The 19,590-nt window shown below is 39.6% G+C and overlaps 1 protein-coding gene across 4 annotated transcripts in view; it reads right to left on the bottom strand.

Moving 5' to 3' along the window:
- Positions 1-19,590, bottom strand: part of Ros1 (ROS proto-oncogene 1, receptor tyrosine kinase) — a 97,280-nt gene that overhangs the window by 75,787 nt on the left and 1,903 nt on the right. For all 4 annotated transcript variants that reach the window (XM_090338229.1, XM_090338227.1, XM_090338228.1 and 1 more), the window contains exons 2-9: positions 14,026-14,067; positions 11,731-11,790; positions 11,127-11,153; positions 8,175-8,235; positions 6,359-6,507; positions 5,582-5,720; positions 1,346-1,547; positions 634-710 (exon numbers count right to left, since the gene is read on the bottom strand). In XM_090338229.1, the coding sequence (XP_090194355.1) occupies positions 634-710; positions 1,346-1,547; positions 5,582-5,720; positions 6,359-6,507; positions 8,175-8,235; positions 11,127-11,153; positions 11,731-11,790; positions 14,026-14,067 (757 nt within the window). The remainder of the gene's footprint in view (positions 1-633; positions 711-1,345; positions 1,548-5,581; positions 5,721-6,358; positions 6,508-8,174; positions 8,236-11,126; positions 11,154-11,730; positions 11,791-14,025; positions 14,068-19,590) is intronic.

The following is a 19,590-nucleotide window of genomic DNA, read 5'->3' as shown; positions in this document are numbered from 1 at the left end:
ACTTGAGCCACACCACCACTTCTGGCTTTTTTCTGTATATGTGGTACTGAGGAATCGAACCCAAGGATTCATGCATGCTAGGCAAGCACTCTACCGCTAGGCCACACTCCCAGCCTCTAATATCCTTTAATGTTTCTAATTTTTATTCCCTAAGTTCTAATGTGAAATTTTTCAACTCAACCTTTTACTTTTTATTTTCAAATATTTATATTTTCTTAAAATTGAGAATTTAAGAGAGGTGCTAGCGGTTCATGCCTGTAATCCTAGCTATTCAGAAGGCTGAGATCTGAAGATTATGGTCTAAAGCCAGCTAGGGCAGGAAATTCTGTAAGACTCTTGTCTCTAACTACCAAAGAAAAGCCAGACATGGAGCTGTGGCTTAAGTGATAGAGTGCTGCTCTTGTGCAAAAAACCTCAGGGATAATGCCCAATCCTTGAGTTCAAGCCCCAAGCCCAGTACAAAAAAAGTGTATTGAAAATTTATGAAGTTATAGTTACATATATATATATATATATATATATCACAAATACAGAAAAGAGGGGATCTGAAAGTCAATACGGGACCATTGAAATCTGACCGTATCCTGGCTATCCTTTATTCATATATCACAAAAGGAACAAGCTGGGTAGTACCTGCAAGGGATGAAGTAGTGATATTAGATTCTGCTTCTGGCCCCTCACCCACTCCATTGACTGCTGCGATAGAAAACCTGTTCCAAAAACATTTTGGAGAGATGTGTTTCACAGGGCATGGCGTGAACATGAGATACAAACAGATGGAGCACCGATGTTTCTATTTAAAGGATGATGTGGCAACACATATATCTAGTTACTGAGTATCACCGCTCAACACTAAAATGACCATCCATCACATCCTTGTTTACATTCTCCGCAGAACAGTTCAGGGTCACTGGGGTCAAAAAACTGAACTCTGCTATCTGCATGACCCCCATTCCTCCCCTAATTTAGGTGGCCCTTAGTAAATGCCAGAGAAGCTAATGATAATAAAATAATCGCCAGTGGTTAATAAAGATACCATTAACCGAGTTTTACCTCCTTAATTTTTTTCATGCTGAGTTAAAAAAAGGAATGGCATGTGTGGTATTTATGACTTTATTAACTCATATTTGTAAGGATCCTTGAATAGAATTGGGAATAATTTTGTTTGGCATTGTGTGATCTAATAAACATAGACGCTTGAAAAGAACCTTCAACTTTGACCCAGCACAGGCAGTGACATTGCTCAAAATATATTTAATCTACTTTTCAGCTATATTTCTTAAACAATTAGCCTGCCCTCAGTCATGCTAGTTGCGATTCCCTCTGTGCCACTTTAAATTCTTACCTGTAGGTGGTGTTTGGGAGAGTAGAGTAAAACTGGAAACTAGTTCTCTGTGTCCCTGAGTCTAATTTTTGATTTTTGCTAATCAGCCTTAAATTATAGCCCAAAATAGGTCCACCTGGGAATTGAGGTGGATCCCAGCTGACTTCCACAGTGTCAGGACTTGAACTTTCTATGTTGCGAATGAAAGGAGCCGTTTCAGGAACTGGAAGAGACATTGATGGATATAATGAGCAGAAAAATGTATATATTTTAAGATCCTAAAACAGAATAGAAAATAATCTTCATTTTTAAAGAGTTAACTGAAGTAAAAATACTTATACTAACATTAAAAACGCGATATGAAAATACATCGAGACATAATAAATTATATCAGACTCTTGGCATTTACACATAGTGACATGAAAGGAGGAGTGGAAGACAAAAATGCAATGTCTGTGTACATCTGATTATATCAAATAATATTTTTCTAAATGAACTCTGGGAAAGAGAAACAAGAGGCTTTTTTTCTTTGTTGCTATTTTTCTTTTTTTTTTTGTCTTCTTTGTTTATCTGTTTGGAAGGGTAACTGGTACACAGAAATGGAGGGACAAATGCAGCTGCAATATTCCCCAGACATTATGTTGAAAATGAACTATAGAACTTGTGGGTGCGCACAGGTGAGAGAGTGAGGGAAGGAGCGACATTATCCAAAAAGAGATATACTCACGCCCTGACTTAGATAACTATACCACTTTGTGCATCACCTTTATAATAACAAGAAAAAACTAAAAACATGATAGAGAAAAAGTGATGGAAATTTATATGCCTGGTCTTAAAGTATTCCAGTTATGTGCTAACAAAAGACTCTTTGAAATGTTATTTTCCTCACTTCTAGTTCATGAAATTAATTTTCAAAATGAAATGTTGAAATATTCAAATTGGCTGAAGATTCTATACCAAGACCTGTCAGAAATCTCCAGAAAACTAAATGAATTCGATGGTGGGATAGAAGTAGGTAGAGAAGAAAAGAACCTGAGCAAATGAGTCGATGATTAACATGAGTTGATAAAGGTAGGACCTGGGGCCTTTTCACTCCCTGTTCACAGGCCTGACTGCTTGCAGCTGGAGATGTGGGGTCAGATAAGCTGGAATTGGACTGGACTGGTCTCCTTCCCTGATGTCACCACCAGCTCTGATGACCAAGCTACACCCTTCTTACCAGCCCCACCACTAAAGTTCCTGGGAATCCACTTTCAGTGGTACTTGACCCAAGCAGCATGAGTTAAACAATGAAGCATTTACTGACTAATTCTACATACTACCAAAGTGGCACAGAATAGAAAGGCAAACAAATGATCTAACAGCCAGTCTTCCATGCAGGTGTCTACCTACTTCCCATCTCAGCCACCTAAAACCACAGTCTGGAATTTTCTCTCCTTGTAAGAAAAAAAAAAAGACATTCATGTCACTATGCCCTTGACTCGAGTTTTCTCCTAGTGAGTACTTTTGGCAAATGTTATATGTTGCTGCTGGCTCATGGAGCTGGCAGAAATGAGACAGTTCAGCCCTCACACTGGTGTCTCAGAAAGGCCTCTTAATCAGTCTCTCGCTTTTCTCTGAGACAGTCCTCCCACACTCTCGGATGTGTGACAAATACAAACATCTTTGCATCACAACTCAGCTCCTTGTGCTGAGTCACCTTTGGGAACAGGGAGAGAAGAAACCACATTCCACTGAATTGGAATAAAGTCATCAATGTAGTCATCCGGCTACATTACAAGACAGATGCTGGAGGCTAATCCCTGTAATCTTCACGACTCAGGAGGCTGAAATTTGAGGATCATGGTTCAAAGCCAGCCCGGGCAGGAAAGTCTATGAGACTCTTATCTCCTGTTAACCACCAGAAAACCACCAGTGGAGCTGTGGCCCAAAATGGTAGAGTTCTAGCCTTGAGTGAAAGAGCTCCAGGACAGTGCCCAGGCTGAGTTCAAGCCCCACGGTAAAAAAAAAAAAAATCTAAACAAAACCCACACACATTAGGATTACACTCAGTTATAATCTGCTCCACTTCAAATAACTTAAAATACCACCTACATTGCAAGATGCAATACTTGTCCAAATGTTTCTAATGGAACTTCTACATTTATATTTTAGGACTCTCTAATTCACACCAAATTTCAAATGTATAAATTAACTATGTCCTTGGTAACTCCATTTGCTTATCTGATAAGCATCTCAAATTTTACTTGGCCAAAATAGACCCCTTTTTAAACTTCTGCCTAATAAAGCTACCCATTCCTACATCCCAATAAATGCCAACACTGGGATGTTAGACTGAAAATCTAGGTCATCAGGGTAGATTTTTCATCCTTTTCCCCAATCCCATCAGCCATTGTCTTCAAAATGCATAGCAAATTGTTATACCTCCTCCACTATGATCATCATAATCGGAGTTACTGCTGTCACTTTCTTGGACTCCTAACTTGCCCCCTGATTTGCCTTGGCCCCCATCCTAGGTTATCTGTTCTCTATTCAACAGCTACACTTCCGTTACTTAAGATGGTAGGCCCTTGTTGCAGGTATGGCAGGTGAAAGTTTTTTTGCAGTCTGCTGGCTGTCTTTTTAGTTTGGTGACCATATCCTGTGCTGTGCAGAGACTTTTTAGTTGGATATAATGACCTTTGTCAGGTCTTTCTTGTTTACTGTACCCCTGGGACTCTCTTCAAAAAGTTTCAGCCATGAGCCGGGAATGAGGCTAAGTGGTAGAGTACTTGCCTAGCATGCAGGAAGCCCTGGATAAATTCCTCAGTCCCACATACACAGAAGAAGCCAGAAGTGGTTCTGTGGCTCGAGTGGTAAAGTGCTGGCCTTGAACAAAAGAAGCTCAGGGACAGTGCCCAAGCCCTGAGTTTAAGACCCAGGACTGGCAAAAAAAAAAAAAAAAAAGTTTCTGCCTACACTAATAATTTCTAAATAATTTTGTTGCTTATGAAAAATAAAAATAAATTCAATAAAATCTGAGCCAGTCCTTCCTCTGACTCCCCAAAATCTGTCCTGCATAAAATAAAATCTGCACCTTGACATTACAGACATTTAGCCATACTTTACTTAGACACTATAATTCAACTCCTTCTCTTTACCTTACCCACGCCCTTCTTCCTGGAAAACTCATTATATGCAAAGATATATGCAAATATCTGAAATTGTTCTCAGAGAGGCCTTTCCCACCAGTCTGCCATATGAAGTAGGTCCCCTCACTTATCCTGCTTCACACAAACACAAATGTGTAATTACACCTCATTGATGAATGAAACACTTCCTTATTCCTCATGCCATATCTCCCCATGAATCTACTGTAAATACTCATATCTCTAACCCAGCCCTAAATTTCCCAGTAGAGAAAGATAACTACCTTTCTATGCTCGCAGAAGCCATTGCACCATGATTCTCTACTAAGGGAAGTAGTAAGTCAGAGGTCTCAAAAGAAAGGTTCTGGTCTAATCTACAAGACGCCAGCCCTGTCTGATCAGCAGAGTGAAGCTTTCTCTAAAAAGCGTTACTTGTTCTCAAGACTAGACTGGGGTTCAGGGAGTAAGCAAATTCATCTCCATTTTGTTCATGCTGTTATATCATCCAACTTAATCTTCATCAGAAATAATGATATTCTGCATTTATCTCTAGGCCCTTATGTTTTTTTTTTCCTTTCATTGGTTTAGAACATGGCCTAGGAAAGAAGATGTTACTTACTGGACAGCTCACAACCCCAACAAATACCTTTACTTCATCCTTTGTCTGCCTATCTTCCTTCCTTAGAATAAAGCTCTGAGACTTTAGTTTCTAGAACTAAAATAATAGCTACTTAAGGAATACTTGAGGAAAATAATCAGGTTTCCAAGAAAAAGGAAAAGATAAGAAAAGAGCTAAATGTTTTCACAGATTTCATTGCTGTACAGGCAAAGAAGTTCATAGCCTAGGCAAGAAAAAGTCTAAAATTTGCCTCAACAAATAAATATAGAGTCGACATATGTCTACCATACCATTATCACCTCTTGGCAATTCTCACCTGAGTCACTACAATTGTCTCTTCCCATTTCTGCCCATACCCCAGAAATGATTCTCCATCCAGTAACCAGAATGACCCTTGCGACCTATCAAGAGGTTCCCATCAGATTTATTTCATTACTTAAAATAAAAACAAATTAAACCAGAGCTGAGAAATAATGTCCTTAGTTCATAAACAATGCATACATGCCATACCTCCATAGGAATGAGTCCTGTAGCTGGGACTTGCAGGAGAATAAAGCTGTAGCTGGGCAGTGAAGAGCCAAACCACTCGGAAAATATATTCAGTGAAGGGGTGTAGAGGTTCCACCATGTATGAGAGAGCGGACACAGTCTAGATCCATGAGAAATTAATGATGAGCATTTCTTGAATCACTCCAACATATCGGAACAGAAGAACACAGATTAATTTGTGAAACATGGACACACACTTTTGAAGACAGAGCCACCAAGATCCCAGAAATCAGTCTGCAGAACTCACACAGATATTCTCTCCTTTCTCAAATTAGCAAAACTAAGGATTCAAGTATTTGGCACTTACTCAAAATTTTACTTAAAATGTGACGTGTTCATATACTTGGTGTATTACAACTATTTTTAGTTCTAATCTTGATCATACTTTGCTAAAACTGGCAAGCTGGAAAAACTACCCTAAAGCCGGACTTATCAATTAAAACCAACCCCTATGAGAATCTTCTTCCTGTCCTCCATTCACATAAAATCACTGTGCAAAGCGGAGCAAGTGAATGAGACAAATGATTATGTGATATTTTGCTGAAAGAATTGCAGATGTGGCTAATCATATATTTTCCTAATAATATTTAACAACTGACTCCAGGTAATTGAAACCGCAGAAGTCTAAATAATTGCTAAGACAGGGCTGCCGTCATTACACCAAATGTCTTGGCTCTTTAACGAATTAGTTAAAGACTGAAGTAAGTCTTTGTTTACATAGAAAGGCAATTTGCATACCTCTGTGTAAGTCCAGCTGCCTGAAAGTTGTGCATATTTCCATTGAATGATGTATTTTACTCCAGAAATGTTAGCAGCTTTCCAGCGCAGTGTTACACTACGGCTTCCAATGGAAGATGCAAAGGGGGCCGAAGGGAGTTCGGTGCCTTCTGGAGAGAAAACAGCATGGCACTAACCACATGCTCCTGGTCATGAAAACAGGAGGGTGTGTGTCTGCTTGTCCCAGGGTGCTGTGCATTCTGCTACTGCACTAAGTCACCCGCATAGTAAACAGAAGCATGCATTTGCAGCAATCTTCTTGATATAGGCAGATACTGTGGAAGGAAGGTGCAAGCCTCTTCAGTTTTATCTCAGGCACCACTTTTTTACATGCAAGGGAAACATGCCAAAAGCATGTCTGTGTCATAGAAGAATCATCCACCATCCCAGGAGATGCAGCCAAAAGTAGTTTTGGAAAGTTTATACTATAATTCTACTGTCACTGCCCATCTTTTCAAAAATTGACCTGGTATATGTACAAAATTACTGCCTTATCAAATTTAGTACATCTGTATCACAGCTTGGGAAAGCTGGGGCTTTTGATGTTTGGAATTTGAAGACAATTTTAGGATTGTTGCAATATAACCATAACTATTGCAGTGTTACCATAGTTATTGCAGTGACTCTAAGCCTCAGTTAAAACAAATTGTTTTTAAATAACGAAAGATAAGGTCTGTATGCTCCAATGTGCTGGTCCTAGGGCTTGAACCCAGTGTCTGGGAGTTGTCCCTGAGCTTTTATGCTTGACTAGTACTCTACCACTTTAGCCACAGTGCCACTTGAGCCATACTTCCAGCTATTTGGTGCTTAATTGGACATAAGTGTCATGGACTTTCCTGCCCAGGCTGGCTTCAAACCATGATCCTCAGATCTCAGGTTCCTGAGTAGCTATGATTACAGGCATGAGCCATTGTCCAATGTTTACATTTAGACTTAGCACATAGACATTATGTGCTAATGAGAAATTTAAAATAAAGCATTAATTATACTCTAAAAGCATTGTATCAACAAGCTGTTAAAACAATTTTACAGCTGGGCGCTGGTGGCTCACACCTGTAATCCTACCTACTCAAGAAGCTGAGATCTGAGGATCGAGAATCAAAGCCAGCCTGGGCAGGAAAGTCTGTGAGACTCTTATCTCCAATTAATCGCCAGAAAACTGAACACAGTGCTGTGGTTCAACATGGTAGAGCACTATCCTTGAGCTGCAGAGCTCAGGGACAGTGCCAAGGCCCCAGAGTACAAGCCCCATGACCGACAAAGAAAACCCAACAATTTTACATTTCCATTTATTAAATTTATATTTATTAAATATGATAACTTAACAAGTACATATCTTAAAATGGGATAATTTGAAAAAAAGTCATACTTAGATTGAAGGACAAACTGTATAGCTATTGGGGGAGTTGTTGTCTTTTCTTGGTCACTCATGGGACTTGAGCTTAGAGCACTGTCCCTTAGGTCTTCCACTCAGTGCTAGGCCTCTACCACTTTAGAGCACAACTCCATTTCCAGCTTTTTTGATAGTTAATTGGCAATTCTTATCTCCAGTTGTTTCACAGACTTCCCTACCTGGACTGGCTCCAACCACGATCCTCAGATCTCAGCCTCATGAGTAACTACAATTTTAGGCATGAGCACCAACACTCTATTAATATTTTTTATTCTACTAAGATGTAGAGTCCAGGATATTTGAAGAGGTACTTCATCATTCTTTCATGAGAACAAGCCCTGGAGGCTACAGGTTGCTTCAAAACTCCGGAGTGCGTTTCCTTACCCAGGACTTGATCTTCATGAGCACCTTCTGCAATGCTGCAGCCAACTTCACACGACTCTCGCTATGAAAGGGAAGATGGCAGGTCAATCTGGGCAGCCTTTGTGCTCACGTTGCTATAAGCTTCCAAATAAACTCTCACATTTGAATGTCTCTTTTTTCCTATATTTTTATTGTAATTAATAGAAGGGTTATATTATATTCACCACATAGAGGGTGCATTACTTCACAAACATTGATACCCTTTCTTGAATGTCTCTTATACAAGTGTATCTTCCTATCTATACTTCCATTTTAATAGAGTTCCCATGTGATAATGGGATTAGAAAAAAGCGTTTCCCTACTTTTTACCAGATTTCATAGTTTTTAAAAAAGAAAAAAGAGTAGAAGGAAGGGAGAGAGAAGGAGAAGAAGGGAAGGAGGGAAGGAAGGGAAATGGAGGAAACTGTAGTTGATTGTCCTGGATTTTTTTCAAGGAGAACATATAATAAAGTTTCCACATCTGAACGCTGCAATATTATCTCAAGTGGAGGTAACGGTAGCAGTGAGAGTGGCTCATAGCCCCACACTCACATGAGGTTACCCAGTATCTCTCAAACTTGAGTTGCCTGGACAGAATATCAAGGCAGCTAGATCTTAAAAACTGAGAGAGTCTGAGCTAGAAGCACCTGGATGGGACATTCATGCGGCACATTCCCTACTGCTCGGCTGCGTTCCCCTATGGGGGCCAGGACTCCTCTGCCCAGGGGCTTTAACAGCTTATGCCTCTGCGTCCATCCTCATCCAATTCTCCCATAGTAATTAGACTCTGTGTGTTATGTCTGACTCCACCATGAGTTTTCTAGACTGGCACAGATGCTGTCAGCCCCTTTCCTAGCATCTATGACACAAGACACATATTCCATCACTTTCCATATAAATGATATCATTGTTCCCTAAAGATCATCCATTCATTCATTCAATCAACCAATAATACATATTAAGTGTCTTAAGGTGCCCAGTATTATACCAACAGGGATAAAGAAAAACATAGTTATATCAATCAGAAGAGATCTTTAATTGTCTATTGATATAGGGGATGGATTTTCCCTTCAGTTCTAATATCTTCCTAGCCACCTCTCACTTCTATCTTCTTTGCAGAGGAAATCATCATGACTATTGAGAAGATATATTTTCATTCTCTATTAAGTGGACATTTTTCTTCAGTAGTGAATGACATATATATATATATGTTCTGTCCCATGCAGAATAAGATAGTTCTGTGGGGGGGGGGTTGGTTTTTTGTTTGTTTTTGTCAGTCATGGGGCTTGAACTCTGGGCCAGGGAGCTGACCCTGAGCTCTTCAGTTCAAGGCTACTGCCCTACCCCTGGAGCCACAGTGCCACTTACAGTTTTCTAGTTGTTAATTGGAGATAAGAGTCTCATGGTCTTTTATTTGAAATAGGATAAGGAAGGGGGGAAAACAAGATGAGGGGCAGGGGTGGGGGAAGAGAAATGGAGACCAAAACCTGAGAAAGGGTATGAATGTTTTTGAAGTAATGCACCTTCTATTTGGTGAATATAATGTAACTCTTCTATTAATTACAATAAAAAATATATGAAAAAAAAAGTCTCACAGTCTTTAGTGACTGGGCTGGCTTTGAACCACGATCCTCAGATCTCAGCCTCCTGAGTAGCTAGGATTACAGGCATGAACAGATTTAGTTCTGTGTTTTTAATTCAAGGGAATTTACATCAAACATAACATACATAGATATTAAAGTGAGAAATAATACAACTTCTTCATAGTAACTACTACCAAATTAACTTATTTCTGAGGGGATGAAGTCCAGGACAGATAATTTTAATGGTGAAGATTAAGTAGACAAAGATCAAGTCTCCAAGGCTTTTCTTTTCTTCCTTTCTTTTCTTGGGGCGGTGGGCAGGGATGGGTCCAGAACTCGAACTGACACAGAACAGTACCTGACTCATTGGCTAGCACTCTACCAACTAAGCCACACCTACAACCTCCTCCCCTCACCTCAACACAAGGCCTTTTAAAGAGGAGAAAAATCATTTGTAGGGGGAAAAAAAAGGCACACAGGAAATTGGAGGGCAGCTGGAGCCATCAGAAAGTCACTTATCATCAAAGCAGCCAGGGGGATTGAGCAGGGACCTGTGTTTCAAAATGTTAGCAAAGGATTTTGTTGAATAATGAAGAAATTGAGCTACAGAATTCTTTTAATGTGACAGGTTTCATGATAAGAAACTCTTGGTCTGGGAAAAGAAAACTCAGATTGGAATAATATGAATTAGCAGATTTTACATATGCAGATTCAACCCATTAATGGTCAAAAATAGTTTTAATTGTATCTTGATTAACCATGTACATGCAGTTTTTTTCTTTTCTGTACACCCCCTCAAAAATACAGTACAAGAACTATTTACATGGCATTCATATTGTATTAGATTAGGAGTAATCTAGAGATGACCAAAGTGTGTAAGCAGATGAACACAATTCTAAACACTGAACTTTTTATATAAGGGTCTTGAACATCCAAGGATTTTGGTATTCACAGGGTTCCTAGAACTAAAGCGTAACTGCACATTTCTATATGTAAACGTGTGTTTGCATATACAGAGTCACATATGTTTACACATATGTCATAGACAAAGTTATATTTTTTAAAAAATATTAGTGCCTAGAATGGGATAATGCAGTATTTATTCCCAGAGAAATAGCATTCCCCAGGAAAAGCCGCTGCATACTTAGATTGACTTCTATTTCTTCATTTTCAATTTTTTCTTGGCTTTTCTTTTGTCTGAAACCAGAACTCGAACTCAATACCTGCTGTTTTTGTGCACTGGGTAGTGCTCTACCAACCGAGCCACACCTCAACATCTCTTAATTTAATATTTTTAAGAATTACAGACAAATACATTGGCTTTGATAACATCCTTTTTGTGTTAACTCACCTCACAAGTGGTAACATAGGTATCATTCTGCACAGAAACAAAAGAAAGAAAAACTTCCTTAAAACCCTGAATGATATAAATACTTTTCATGATACTTAGCTGTACATTTCTTCCACATTCCCCACAAAGAAACTTTGAATATGAACATAACCAGAGGCTTTCTTCCCAAATGTGGTCTGAGGACTACAGCATCTCATCATGGGGATTTTGCTATATGCACAGAATGTCAGAACCCATCCAAACCTACTGGTCAGATTCTGCCTTTTAACAAGACCACAGATAATTGTATATAACAACACGGGAAGGGGAGAACTAGGAAATTTAAGAAATGCCTAATTGGGCATCTTCAGTTTGCTTTAACATTCCTTTGCTTCCTATTATGTTAATAATGTTAATCTCAAGTGGTTGCCCATTGATTGTCAATAAAAATGCTCTACCTTATCACAACTACAAAAAAAGTAACCTTTTTTTCATTACTACATAATACTTAGGCTGCTTGGATTTCAAGTTGGAAACCAATGGAAATGGAAATAGAAATCCATGTAGACAAATTTTCTCTGGATGGAAATATCAGTATGAAAATGAAAATATAGTAAATACTTACACACATTAAAGTGCAATTTTCCTGGACTACAGAGTTCCAAAAATGACATCCTTGAATGCACTGTAAAGAACAATAAGAGGGAGGGAGAAAGGGAAAGGATGGACATTGTCCAAAAAGAAATGTACTCTACCTAAAGTATGCAACCATAACCCCTCTTTACATCACCTTTGTAATAACAATTTAAAAAAAAACCAGCCAAGTGAGGTGGCTCTCGCCTGTAATCCTAGCCACTGAGGAGGCTGAGATCTGAGGATGGAGGCTCAAAGCCAGTCTGGGCACTGAAGTCCGTGAGACTATCTCCAAACAACCACCAGAAAACAGGAAGTGGACTGGGGATCCAGGAGTAGAGCTGTAGCCTGGAGCTGAAGAGCTCAGGGACAGCACCCTGGCCCAGAGTTCATGCCCCACGACCACCAAAACAAAATAAAAAAACTGATAACTCATTGATCAAAATGCAGTATACACATCAGTTGACTTTTGAAATTGGACCCTCTTTGTGCAACTACTTAATAATCAACTCTCTAAGGAAACAAACAAGCAATGGTGACTGAAGAAATATGACTTTCTTGTCACCTGAAAATGCTTAATAAGTATCACTTGATGATTTAGAGCTGCAGACCTTTGGGCTGCAATATCTACAGACAGACCCAAGACCCAGTGTGGCTTCCCTTAAGGCAGCAGGTTTGCTAGGAGACATTGTGCCCCGTGTGGGCCTGAAACACAGACAGCTCCCAATCTTCAGGACACACTGTCCACTGGGCAGCTGGCAGCAGACAAAGTCTAGCACAGCATGGCATCAGATATATCTTGGATCCCCAGGCAGTTCCCACACAAGCAAATTAAAAGCAGGATACAACTAGAAGGTGGCATGTCTACCTAATGGGTACATCATGTGAGAAGTCTGTTGCCTACTAGCCAACTTTTACCCCACAGCTACTCTGAAATGTCTTCCAACAATGAACAGAGTATCTGGAGTGCATAATGCATATTTTACATGATGTAGAGAAAACCAGGTGTTTGTGATTTGCTTAGATTATTACCAGAGCTCCTTCTTCTCCTCTCATTCCCTTATCTCCGACCTCAAGTACAAACCATCACCAAGTCCTACCAACAACGATGCTCATGAACCAAAACCCATCTGCGTTCTGACTCTACCATTCCTCAACATCATAAAAGCCCCTCATTTCCATCTTTGGAAATACACCATATTTTCCAAGCTATGTATCATTCTCCTTTTAGGCCTTCTAGAAAACTCTAACTCTTTCAGTTTGAAGGATTCTCAGACAAAGTGTTCATTTCTCTTGAAGATTCTCAACACTGCACTCACACAGGCACACACACGCACATGCGCACACACACACACACACACACACACACACACACACACACACACACACACACACACCACAGCATACCATACCACTATTTAGGTTTCTGTAATAACCTGCCAGGCTTAGCTGCCAAATTGGGGTTGCTTTTGTAAAAATGCTTCACCTGCTGGACCACCTGCGTGTGCTTTTATCCTTGTGGCTATTGACTGGACATTATAAGGCGACGTCATACTGTGACTACCACCTGTGTGTGGTGTTTACTTTTAAAAGCTCAGCCGCACTGAAGGTCTAGCTGCCTCTATCAGCCCAAAGGTGGAGAGTAGCCACAGCACTGCTAGTAAATGGACTCCTATCTCAGTTCAATGAGTGCTGGTGTGACTCTATTGCTGGGGGGTCCAGGGATCCCCAAAATGGCTAGGATATTACAGTTTCCATGATCACTGTAGTCTCTCTAGTTTTATGTGTTTCCATAGACTGAAGATCTTATTAAACATAAACTCTATTTCTGAATCTCTAGTCCTGGCCCAGGGCCTACTACATATTGACACTTAGAGTCACTACACATTTGTTAAATAAGTGAATACATGTGCCAAAAAGTAATAAAATCATAAAATAAATAGCTATTCAAGAAACATTGGAGACCATATAGCATAATGCTCTCCAAAAAACTATAGTAAAATTAAGTATCAGAAATACTAATTTGTCCAAATCATATCTCAGCTATGTAGTACAAGTATTGTACTTGAATTCCTTTTGAATATGCTTTTTCCATTTTGAACACATTTCATTTTAAAATGAATGTCATAATTCAGACTTCTCATGGTTTTCAGTTGAGATTACTTTGTCAAGGATGAGTAAGTGTGATTTTACTCGGCAATGTTCCATGCTAATAAAAATCTGAGCACTGTCTCCTTTTAGCAACACAAACATTGTGAAATTCTTAGCAGTGGAAACAATTACTTACTGGTTCACTGAGATTCGATGTGCTGATGTCAAGTTGCCTGCCCTGAAATGGAGAAAGAGTAGTAATCATCAGCTATCAATATTGGACTCAGTGAAACTGCCACAGCATTTTTAAAAAACACTAATATTAAGGAATTGTGCCGAGTTACAAATCCATAAGTCAAATAATGAGTGCAATTCTTCTTAGACAATATCACCACTTCTTTCACTTTCCCCTGGTTTCCCGCTCCTGCCTCTGCTCACAAGTTGTGTAGTTGATTTTTTACATAATGTATTTTGGGGGGGGCAGTTCTGGAACAGCGTTGCCTCCTCTTGTCCTGTACCTGTAAAGTAATAGCTGTATGTTTAAACTTGTTAAATTTTCCTGGTGCTTATGGCTTACATTTGTAATCCTGGATGCTCAAGAGGTTAAAATCTGATGCTTGAAATTCAAAGCCAGCCCAAGTGGAAAGTCTGTCTCCAATTAACCAGCGAAAAGTCAGAAGTGGAATTGTGGCTTAGGGGCAGAGCTTCAGCCTTGAAGCAAAATGGCAAGAAAGAATGAAAGGTCTTAAGTTTAAGCCCTTGTACCAGCATGCACACTTAAAAAATGAATAAATAAATAATTAAATCTATCTTGCAATCAGACAAAATGCTAGTGTCAATTATAAATGTCCACCTAAAACTTCAGCAGAAACTACACTCAGGTGGCTGAAATAAGGTAATTTTTACAGCCATACCAGTGCCCGGCCGGGTGCGGGGGTCTGGGGGCTTCTCAGTCATCCTGGAGCCTCTGGCTGGGAGGAGGAAATTCTCCACCCAGTGCTGGAAAGCCTAGAGGTTAGATGCCACTCATTAACTACAGACCTGTAGCTCAAGGTGAGCAGGGAAGGCTCTGCTTAAGAGAAAACAAAGCCTTACAATGGAGACCTAAGCTCTGGTCTCTTGTCCTTCTGTAGGGAGGGGGTAGGAAAGGTTAACTCCCCTCTCCCAGGGGATGGGTGGTGCCTGCATCCCTAGAGATAGGGGTGGGCACTTGGCTGTTAAGTTACTGGACCTGTCAGTCCAGTACCTGGGACTGGGAATTTCCTGTAATCCACCTTCCTCCACCTGAGTCTGTTTAAGCCTGAACTAGCTTAGGTGCCATGCCATGCCACTTATCTCCATGTTCAGGTCCTGTGTCCTATCCCCTACCTGTTCTTCTATCACCATGGCATTGTAATTCAACTCTTCATTGAATCTGAATTGGCTTGTTGGTATTGTATTTGTTGTTTCTGCCATCTCTGGCCTGTTTCCTGACTGTATTGAGTGTGTTTTCTGGCTGCTGGACTTTGAGGCAGGAGTCTGCTATGCTTTTAATAAAGACTCCAAGATTCAAACCCACGAAGAGTGGCTTCTTTATATTTTGTATATTCTCATCTTATACCAAGACTATAAAGGTACTATGAGACTGGCTACAGGAGTGAAAATGGAAGAGAGTATGGCTACAGAAGAATGATAGAAGGAGTCTCAGACAGAATTAAACAAACTGGTCAGCCCAGGGGGTGTCTTAAAATAGAAATGGGTCAGAGTTTGGCCTAGTATTAGAGTGCTTGCCTAGCACGCACAAAGACCCAGGTTCCATTCCTCGGTACCACATACATAGAAAAGGCCGGAAGAGGTGCTGTGGCTCAAGTGGCAGACCACTAGCCTTGAGAAAGCCAAGGACAGTGCTTAGGCCCTGAGTTCAAGCCCCAGGACTGGCCAAAAAAAAATTAAAAAAGAAATGAATTTGTTCTGAAGTTTTCATTGTAATTGTTCATTAAGACAGAAATTAGACATTCCTAGTACTTCTAGTTAGTACTACCAATTCGTAGTACTTCCTAGCCAGTGCTCATCCAAGCTTCGAGGTTTGCAGATAGGAACCATTGGATTGCAAAGACAATCCAGCAAAGGATAAGATATCTATCCTTGGCTGAGTCAATACTACAAGCAAGATACGCTGTGCAAGTAGTTTAGACATCTAATGTGGCCTCTTCAGGACCTGTGCTTTCAAAGAAAAGAAGGGAGAACATTCCATCACTGAGCTCAAACAATACTTTTCCTTCCCATCCATTTCTCTCTTCACTCTGTCACCAAGATTCAGAATGAAAGCAGTTCAATAACCATTTACGGAATTGAAGGTGATCTCCCATTTCCAAGTGATCTAGAAGTTCCTTGGAAGTATAAGCCATTGGCCTGCCATTGTTTAGATCAACTTGAAAAGTAATTAGATACTGATACCAACTGCCAGACATAGTCTTGTTTCTTCCTTCACTTGATTTTCTTCTTCCTTTTACTTTTCTTTTGTGTTTGTTTGGGTACTGAACTCAGGGTGTCACACATACTAACTGAGTAGACAAGAGGCTCACTTGTTCTCATTATTTCCAAAGTAGCCATTGCTAGCTTTATGGGTTTCTTTCTATATTCTAGGTATTCTTGTGAGCACATTGTAGAAAATCTCATTCAACCATCTCAAGAACACTATAGAGTAGATATTTATTCATCTGGTTTTACAGGTGAAACACTGGGACGTTTAGAAAATGGTGCAGTTGGGATTTGATGAGGCAAGGACATTACCTCTACAACTCTTGGAAATTTGCAATGCCTCCAGGAATCTGCACAGGATTCCGCATTTTCGCTTTGGACCGCAATGGCTGCCTGCAGTTTATTTTAGTTCTATTTGTTCTAGTTAACAAACCTCCCCTCCCTCAAAAGACTCACTTCCACATTCTGACCCTCTTAAACTAACCCCTACTTCTTGGCACAAGTTTTTCTATCCTGCCCACATCAGCCGGAACTAATCCATTCTTTTCTTCCTACCCCAATAGAAGAACAAAGCAAAATGAGCTGCATTTTAACCACATATGTTAGTTATGCTTGTTCCCACTGTAGAAAGTTAAATTTAGTGTTCTCATCTGAAATGCAAGTAGAGTACTGTTTAATTTATAAAGTTTCTTGAAGACAAATAATGAATTCACTATTATAGAATAGCACAGGAATCTACTTTTAATATATTCTAAAAATTTGTACATACTTATCTAATTATTCAATAATCACCTCAGATAAAGGTGTAGAGGTAGATCGTCCCTTTCAATTTTGATAATTTAGCAACCCATTGTTTTCTAGAAATCTATCAAACTCCAACTGATAAAAGATGCAAATGCCAGTGGATGAATCTAAAGTGAATCATGTTGAGTGAGACAAGTCAAGATCTAAGGAACAAAAGGCACATGGTATCCTTAATATGTGGCTATAAAATCCAAAGAGCACAAGAGCGAGGACTCAATATCTGCATACCCAATGCTATGGACATGGTAATGGAAATATAAACATAACTATATAAACATAAAAACCTATAACTCTATAGACATAATGTTTTATTTCATAAATTAATATGTTTCTATGACATACAAACCCTTAGCCTAATTTTGACTAAGTTCTAAATACTAAGTCCCAGTGATTATAAATAGAGATTTCCTTCTTGAACACTTGTTTGTTAAACTTGTCATTTAAAATATGATGTAAAATCAATGTTAATAAATTCTATAATAAAAAAGATGCAAATGCCAACTTACAAATTTGCCATTCACGGATGCTTTTAGTTTTGCCAAATTAATAGGTAAATTTTTATTATTTGTTTTTAATAAATCTGTAGTTTCTATGAGGTTGGTTATCTATCATATTTTAACTCATCTCCTTCCTCTTCCTCTTCTTCTTCTTCTTCCTCCTCCTCCTCCTCCTCCTCCCCCTCCTCCCCCTCCTCTCCCTCCTCTTCCTCGCCCTCTTCCCCTCCTCCTCCCCTCTTCTTCTTCTTCTTCTTCCTCTTCTTCCTCTTCTTCCTCCTCTTCTTCTTCTTCTTCTTCTTCTTCTTCTTCTTCTTCTTCTTCTTCTTCTTCTTCTTCTTCTTCTTCTTCTTCTTCTTCTTCTTCCAGTCCTGGGTCATGAACTCAGGGGCTGAGCACTGTCTTTGGGCTTTCTGAAGGCTAGAGCTCTACCACTTAAGCCACAGCACCACTTCTGGCTTTTGTTCTGTGTATGTGGTACCGAGGAATGGTACCATATATTTCTTCTTTTATAGTGATTTTGTTTTTTTTGGCCAGTCATGGGGGTTGAACTCTGGGCCTGGGCACTGTCTTTGAACTCTTCTGCTCAAGGGCTACCACCCTACCCCTTGAGCCCCAGTGCCACTTCCAGTTTTTGGTGGTTAATGGGAAATAAGAGTTTCATGGACTTTAGTGCCCAGGCTGGCTTTGAACCATAATCCTCAGATCTCAGACTCCTGAGTAGCTAGGATTATAGGTGTGAGCCACTACACCTGACTTTATAGTGAATTTTTAAAGGGGCTATTCATGTTCTAAAACTACTTTACATGCTTTTATGTATATTAGGGTTTGTAAAATACTATCTTTTTTTTTTTTTTTTTTTTTTTTTTTTTTTGCTCGTCTTAGGACTTGAACTCCAGGGCCTGGGTGCTGTCCCTGAGATTCTTTTGCTCTAAGATAGCACTCTAGTCTGTCACTTGAGCCACAGCTCCACTTTTGGCTTTTTTTTTTTAATTGGAGATTAGAGTCTCATGGATTCTCCTGCCTGGGTTGGCTTCAAACTCTGATCTATATTTATTATTATTATCATATAAATAGTCTAGGAGCTTGGAGTTTGGCCTAGCAGTAGAGTGCTTGCCCAGTATGCACAAAGATCTGGGTTCAATTCTTTGGTAACACATACGTAGAAAAAAGCCAGAAATTGTGCTGAGGCTCAAGTGGTAGAGCTCTAGCCTTGAGAAAGTCCAAGGACAGTGCTCAGGCCCTGAGCTCAAGCCCAGGACTGGCAAAAATAAATAAATAAATAAATAAATAAATAAATAAATAAATAAATAAATAAATAAATGTATGTTAAGAAACTTACAATAGTTATCCAGCCTCATGGATACACATGAATATTTGGAATTCAAACAAAATAAGTCAGTTAATGGGCAACTGATAAGCACAGATCCCACAGAGGGAAATACTCAGACTTAAACACAGATAGATTTTTGTTCAGTAAGCCAGTCAATAATGGCCACCACAGCCCATGTCCAAGTTAGGGAGAATAGCAAGTACAGTGGGCTATGCGTTTTCTGTCTTGATCTATGTCTACACTCATTGGTTTTTTCACCTTGTTTTTTTGTTCTTCTAGAACATGTGTGGGATCACAGACTTCCATTCCACTAGATGGCCAGGTTGACAGGCAGTTCTCACCCTATCAGCTGTCCCTTTTTCTGTAGGTGGCCAACGGAAGGCAACTCCACAAAGGAACACATTGTCTGCTTGTCCTGCCAAACCCTGAAGTGAAGGAACCCACACAAAAAAGAGAATAAGGCGGGGAGGGGGGGAGGGGGGAACTGAACTAAAATGGAGACTGAATTATTAAAAGCAATGAAAATATATTTCACTAGAAGATAAACTAACAGATTATAGTGCTGTGTTCATATAGTAAAACACTAAACACATGAAAGATTCTATTTCTAGAAACCTTCAAGGTATAGGGGAAAACGTATTGTAAAATGAAAAGGTTTCATATATCTGTA

The sequence above is a fragment of the Megascapheus bottae genome, chromosome 8, assembly GCF_031878675.1.
Source record: "Megascapheus bottae isolate mThoBot1 chromosome 8, mThoBot2.hap1, whole genome shotgun sequence".
Classification (NCBI taxonomy): domain Eukaryota; kingdom Metazoa; phylum Chordata; class Mammalia; order Rodentia; family Geomyidae; genus Megascapheus; species Megascapheus bottae.
The sequence above is the reverse complement of the archived record's forward strand: the minus strand, read 5'-3'. Positions and strand labels throughout refer to the sequence as shown.